General features: G+C 51.5%; 2 protein-coding genes across 5 annotated transcripts in view; one reads left to right on the forward strand and one right to left on the reverse strand.

Moving 5' to 3' along the window:
• Positions 1 to 367, reverse strand: part of ESRRG (estrogen related receptor gamma) — a 391934-nt gene extending 391567 nt beyond the window's left edge. Inside the window, exon 1 of the mRNA XM_072927564.1 lies at positions 350 to 367. Coding sequence (XP_072783665.1) covers positions 350 to 351 — 2 coding nt within the window. The 5' untranslated portion in view covers positions 352 to 367. The remainder of the gene's footprint in view (positions 1 to 349) is intronic.
• A 45-nt stretch (positions 368 to 412) lies between these two features.
• LOC116808118 (uncharacterized) lies at positions 413 to 2818 on the forward strand. Of its 4 annotated transcripts, XM_072927580.1 has the most exons (3): positions 440 to 1080; positions 1626 to 1768; positions 1853 to 2818. In XM_072927580.1, exons 2-3 carry the CDS (start codon positions 1693 to 1695, stop codon positions 2329 to 2331), a joined length of 555 nt encoding a protein of 184 aa, XP_072783681.1. In that variant the 5' UTR covers positions 440 to 1080; positions 1626 to 1692; the 3' UTR covers positions 2332 to 2818. The 4 variants fall into 4 exon arrangements, with proteins under 4 accessions (XP_072783679.1, XP_072783680.1, XP_072783681.1 ...); XM_072927578.1 differs by having other exon boundaries at positions 413 to 539; positions 1626 to 2818; XM_072927579.1 differs by having other exon boundaries at positions 423 to 523; positions 1626 to 2818.
• The last annotated feature ends 3521 nt before the right edge of the window (positions 2819 to 6339 follow it).

Raw genomic sequence — 6339 nt, forward strand, 5'->3', positions numbered from 1 at the left:
CCAGCCGGCTCGGACTCAGGGGACAAGGCGATCGCTTAACAAACCCTCCTCCTCCTCCTCTCCCTTCACCACTCCTTCCTTCCTTCCTTCCTCTTCGCCGGCACATTTTCTCCCCCGCGTTTGTCCACGTTTCATTCCTCCTCTTCATGAGGAATAAATCGTGCAAACTCAAACTAAAAAGAAAAAAAAAAAAAAAAAAAAAAGAAAGAAAAAAAAAGGAAAAGTGGGTGGGAAAGATACAGGAGGGGAATAAAAAATAAGAAAGGGGAGGGAGGAGGAAAAGGACAGAAAGTGTCTGTGCATGATCGCTGACCATCTGTGCAAAAGGTGATCATTGTTAGGTACTCACATGGCTGGTGGCAGAGCAGCTCTTAGCAATTAATAAGTCTCTCAGCTTGAGCTCTTCTTTCCCCTTTCGGATGGCAGCGCTCTCTGCGTGGCTCGCTCTCACTCGCGCACACACACACAAACCCGATCTGATGCTGCAGGACCGGCCACTTTGCGAGGGCAACAACACGGGAGGGTTTGTATTACTCCAGGTTCGTGTGTGTAGCCTATAAATAGCGAACTTTTTGATGGAATCAGCTAACAAATGAGAGGAGAAGGCGTAATTTTGCGCAGGGAGCCCCCCTTTCTCTTTGCAAGATTAAAACCCCCCAGGCAGCAGACAGAGCTAAAGTTGTGGGTGTGTAGAAAGGAATTTCACTTTATTGTGATAGTGCGCGAGATTTGTTTGTTTGTTTATTTTGGGGGTTGTTTTTATTCCTCCCCCCACCGCCACCCCCCACCAACCCATACGTTACATCCTCCTCCCTGCCTTCCCAGCTAGGGACAGGAACTGCCCCGTGTTAGCACCGACTTTAACTCCAAGTTGGGACCACACAGCATATTTGAGATTTTTCTTTTGGTGGTGGTGCCTGTTGTTGGTTTGCTGCTTTTATTTTATTTTTTTCCTTTTTTTGGGAGTTGTGGGGGGGAAGATGTCTACGCGATGCCGTGTGGAAGTGCAGGAGGCGGGCAGGCAGGCTTCCCTGAACGTGCCCTCATTTTGAAAGCGAGTGAAGAACCGAAAGAAAACAGGTCGGAATTATTGGGGGGGTGGGGGGAGGAGGGAAGAAGGCGGTACTTTGGTAGGGACGAAGTGTGTGACTGGGGCTTTGGGTCAGCCGAGGAGCGATGGCCCCACTCGAGAGAAAGCGCCTCCACACACGTGGCTGGGGGGGTTCCGCGGTGCGGTCCCCCCACACCGCTGTCCCGCCCGGCTCAGCGGAGCCTCGGGCACGCGTGGGCGCCGCGGGAACATCGTCCTTGCGGGCGCCCGGCCCTTCGCGGGTGGGCAGCGGGGCTGGCCCGACGGCTCGGGCCCCGGGGGAAAACCCCTGCTCCAGAGCCCACCTCGGCCTTCCTCGGGCAGCCCACGGGCTCCTGGGGGCCGGCTCCTCCCTCCCGTGTTTTGTCGGAGGTCTGAGCGGTACCGGCACGTTCGGCGTCCCCCGGCAACGACAGCCCTGTCCCCCGAGGACATTGATTTGCGGGAAGCTTAAGGCTGGGCCCTGTCAGCAAAGGGGCTGCCGCTGATAAGTATCCCACCGCGGCAGCTATGAAGAGGTTTTCTCCCCTGACAGGTGCCTGACAGGGCTGGCCGGGAAGAACTGCTGACCTGTCTAAAGAAATATATCTGCGTCTCCCGGAATGGCAGGACAGATGGTGCCCGTTCGCACCGCGGCGACTTCTCTCGATGGCACACACCGAGCGGAGCTGATGAATGGTTTGTTTTTATGGCAGGGAGGTAGCGATGCTCTCGGACATCCCGTGGCAAAGGGCTTGATGGGAAATGTCCGCTCCCGTACAGGCGCGGGTGCCACCGGGAGGGCAGGGGGGCACCGGCACCGCTCCTGCCCCGTCCCCGCGTACATGACCTGCCGCAGGATCGCCGAGGCAAGGGGTTTTCGGCATCCGCGCCAGAGCCGCGCCCCCAGCTCCCTCCAAACTGGTTCTAAAGGTCGCCCCCCGGTCGCCCCTCGGCGGAGCCCCGGCAGCGCCGGGCCGGGCTCACGCTGCCTTTGTGCCGCCCGCAGGAGCCCGTGTGAGGCAGCGCACGGGGGTGAGGCAGCGCACGGGGGTGAGGCAGCGCACGGGGGTGAGGCAGCGCCCCCCGAGCCCGCTCGCTCCCAGCCGCTCTCCCTCCCGCGGCCCCGCTGGGGCAGTGTCCGGGCGCGGACACGCAGCGGCCGCACGGGCAGTCCACCCTCTCCCCCCCAGCCCCGGTGCGGCTCCGCTGGCGGAGCGGCGACCCCGGCATCAGTCCCGCTCCCCGCAGCTCCCGAGTGACGCGCAGCCCGGCGCGCTGGTCCATCCACGCACGTTTCCAATCTCATGGCTCATAAACTATTAGCGAAGGGATTTCATTATTCACCTTCCGTATCTGACAAAGGAGAAAGGGAAAAAAAAAAAATCCAAACCAACAAAACACGCGCTCCTGGTAACAGCAAGACCGGGCCGGGTTTATACCCCAGCACCTCGCAGGCTCGGGGCTCGGCTCGGGTCTGGCGGCCGCGGGGGCTCCGCCGAGTTCCTCCCGGCGGCGCTGGGCTCCGGCCGCGGCTGCTTGTCCCGGAGGGACTGCGGAGGTCATCCTCGGCCGAGGGCAAAGCAAAGCAAGGCAAAGCCGTGAACTGCATTTTACCGGCCGCGGAGAAAATATTCCAGGAGAAACAATACAATCTTGGGGATTAAAAGGGGTGGGGGGAGAGCAATCTGCTCGTTTTCCTTGTTTTTCTCTTTCCTCTTGTTCCGCAATAAATAACACTGGGAGTTATTTAGCTCTCCACTGGAATGTGACAGATCGCACTCCGGGGCGTGCAGCACAAGCGCTCCGCGGAGCCAGGGCCGGAGCGCGGGGACCGGCGGAGCGCGGTGGGAGCGGCCGGGCGGGGGATGCGCGGCGGCGGTACCGGCACCGGCACCGGCACCGACACCGGCACCGACACCGACACCAGGCCTGCGAGGGGCCGGGGTCAGGCCGAGCTGCAGGCGGGGCAGCCAGCGGCAGGGCGCCTATAGAAACATAGGACGCGATCCAGGGAAAGTTACTGACAGCCTGGATGACTCGAATACAAATGTTAATACAGCTAACTTTGTTTCTTTCTTTCCCTCCCCCCCACCCCCTTCCTTTCATGACTTTCTTTTTTTTTTTTTTTATCCTTTAAGAAATAGACGGCGAAGAAGTTTAGAGCACGAGGTAATTATAAAAACCAATATAGAGATTTTGAAAGAGAGACCCACTTCACAATTTTATACCGAGGAGCAAAATATTCTGGCGAAGTCTGGGGTCATCACCTACAACAGCGCAATGTTCCCTCCCTGTTTAATATACATGGTGTGGGAAATGGAGGGAAAACATAGCTAGCACCTGTAGTGCCAAAGGAAAAAAAATATATTACTACATCATATTTTGGGGCAATTTTACAGGACATTCTTCAAAAATAGACACATATTTAATTATAGTTCTAACGATTTTCTCTGTGCGACTGCTAGTTAACAGAGAGGAGGAAATGGGGTTTCTATCGAGAATTTGCATTTGGTATCTTAAAAAAAATAGTAATTTTCCTGTGTGTTAATAGCTCATCTGGGACTGCAAGCGACCAACCTGGACCAACTTTTAATTAACACAGTGACCCGCCGAAGAACCAAAACTCCCTTAAAAAAAAAAAAAAGTACATACATACATACATACATACATACATACATACATACATATATATATATATATATATATATACACACACACACATATATATATATATATATATATATATGCCGTATTGGCGTGTCCCTGGAAACCCCAGGGCTCTCCTTGCCCTTTTTGTAGGGAGAAGGTGATTTTCCAAAGGCGCGAGGAGATGCGCAAGTTCAGCACCGCCCGCCTCCCCTCTCCGGGCCGCCGCCGGCCGCGCAGCCCCGGGAAGGCGGGAGGCGGTCGAAGCGGGTGGGGCATTATGACCGGAGCCCCTGAGCAGCGTATACGAGAAAAAGGCCGTGGCAGAAAGGCGGAGGGTTTGGGCTGTACGGGAGGTGTGATACAAACACCAGTGAGGGGTGAACACGAGCTCACGCGTGGGTGCTACAAGCTCCAGAGCCTGTTCGGCTGTTCGGCAGCTCCCCCACATGAAGCACAAAGAGAGGTCAGCAGCCTGAAAGATAAACTCCTTTTCTTTCTGCTGTTGCCTCGTTAATGCACGCTTTGTATTATTTTTTCCCTTCATGGCTAAATTAAATGTGGTTTTAAAATTATTATTTTTCTTTCTATTCACATGCATATTTCAGGCAGGCTGGATGCCTGATGCGGCACTCACCCCCCAAAACTGGCACTGGAGTACGTTACTGCTGAGTTACACTTTAACTTCTCTGCAGGTAATAATTAAAGACCTTCTTTCTAAATCTCATTCCCCCACAGAACCACCGAGGCTCTCTTTCGCAATAGATTATATTGATCACACACACGGGCACGCTCTCCTCCGAGCCGCCGTCTGTGAGCTGCTCTCAATTCCATGCACACTTTTCCCAGATCTTCTCCCATTTTTTTCCCAAGCTGAAAGGTTTATTTAGGGATGCATTTCTGTGAACGCTCCCAAATCCCCCCAAGAGAAGCTCCATGTGCAAAAGGGGACAGCCAGTCACTCAGATGCACATCTGCAGGCTTTGGCCATAAGACTGAATTTTGTCCTACAGTTGCATTGTGAGTTTAAAAATAAGAGATACAGAGGCAACAAAGTCATCTAACATCAGTAATGGAGTATCTCCATCTAGGGAAAAGAACTCCAACTTCTTTTTAGTGGTGACACTTTCCAAACAAAAGCTTCAAGACTTGTCCTAACAGCTGTGCTGAAAGTTTTAGGGGCTCTGAGTTACTTGAGATCACAAATTAATCTGCCAGAAGTGTGGCACACACCTGATATCAACAGAGGGTCAAGAGCTGGCCAGTTCCAGCTGGTCCCGCATTTGATTTACTTCAGGCTGTTAAGATGTATGCTGTGGTGTTTTGATAAGAAAAAAGGAGTCAGCAGTTTCATTTGGCAATTCTTTCCTTTCTTTTTTTTTTCCCTCTGAAGAGGGCCGCAGTTTAAGCTGAGGAATTTGTTGTTGCTGGTGGGATGGTTTTTAGTGGAGGTTTTTGGTCTGCATGGGGCTATCTCATCACATACTGTTAACACTTAATTGTGTTTCTTACTCTCCCAAGTAAGCCAGACTGTGGCATGAACTTTTATGCAGCTTGTCTGTCTCAGGCCTCCAGCATCTCTGGCCAGTGCCTTTGTGGGGGTTCACCCCAGCCAGAGAGCTCGGAGCAACAGCAAAGGTAGTGACCATCACCCAGTGGGTCACATCAGCAACCTGCTCAGTCTTGGTGGAGCCCTACCACAGCTTTTCACTCACACCTCTCTCTTCCACAGGGCCTTGTCCCTGAGTTTCATCAGACACCACTGAAATACTTCAATTTTGGGTTTTTTATACTGTACTGATGTACTCATACAAGCTGAGTGTGGGAGGCTGCTTGCTCTTAGCTGAATTAAACTATTATTTGAAGATATCTCCTGCACCTGCTGTGGCTTCTCTTACAGCCCCCAAAACTTTAGATCACAGAGAGTTAAATCACAGTAATTATGCCAGGGATGTTATCTTAGATGTGCATGTCTGCACAGTGTAAAGGACACCTGCAATACTCCAGACTAGAGGACCATTGCACAAATTACATCCCTCAGAGGTGGCACCAATGGGTGCATAAATAAGGAAATAAGGAGCAGACCAGGAATTTATTTTTTATTCTGTCCCTGATTTTTCCTTTCCTTTCCTCTTATTTTAATTTCTCTGCCTCTAAAATAGGGAAGTAAGAGTCACTGACCCTATTGCCTTTCCATGAGGCAATTGGTGTTTGAAAAAAACCCAGAAATCCTCAGAGGACGTAATCTGTGCTAATGTATATTCTAAGGTAGATGTGCTGCCATTCCCTATATTGGGGTTGGCAAACATTTCTCAGCAGAGACTACATTTTCTGCTGCATGTAGCTTTAGAAAAAACATCATCACTTAGGCTGAAAACTGATATGCTGACTGTCTGTACTGGGCGGATTATTTTGAAAATACCTGCCAAAACAATTTGTCCATTTCTAAGAACAAGGTTATGGAAAAATAAACAGTTTTGCTCATACTAAAATGGAAACTTTTTTCCTTTGAAATACTCTGCTGCCCTCAGGCTTTGAAGCACAGCCTCAAAATGTGACCTTTTTTACTTAAAATGTGCTTTTCCCACTCTGTCTGAAAATTTATCTAATTGTGTCTAACT

The sequence above is a fragment of the Taeniopygia guttata genome, chromosome 3 (genome assembly GCF_048771995.1).
Source record: "Taeniopygia guttata chromosome 3, bTaeGut7.mat, whole genome shotgun sequence".
NCBI lineage: Eukaryota > Metazoa > Chordata > Aves > Passeriformes > Estrildidae > Taeniopygia > Taeniopygia guttata.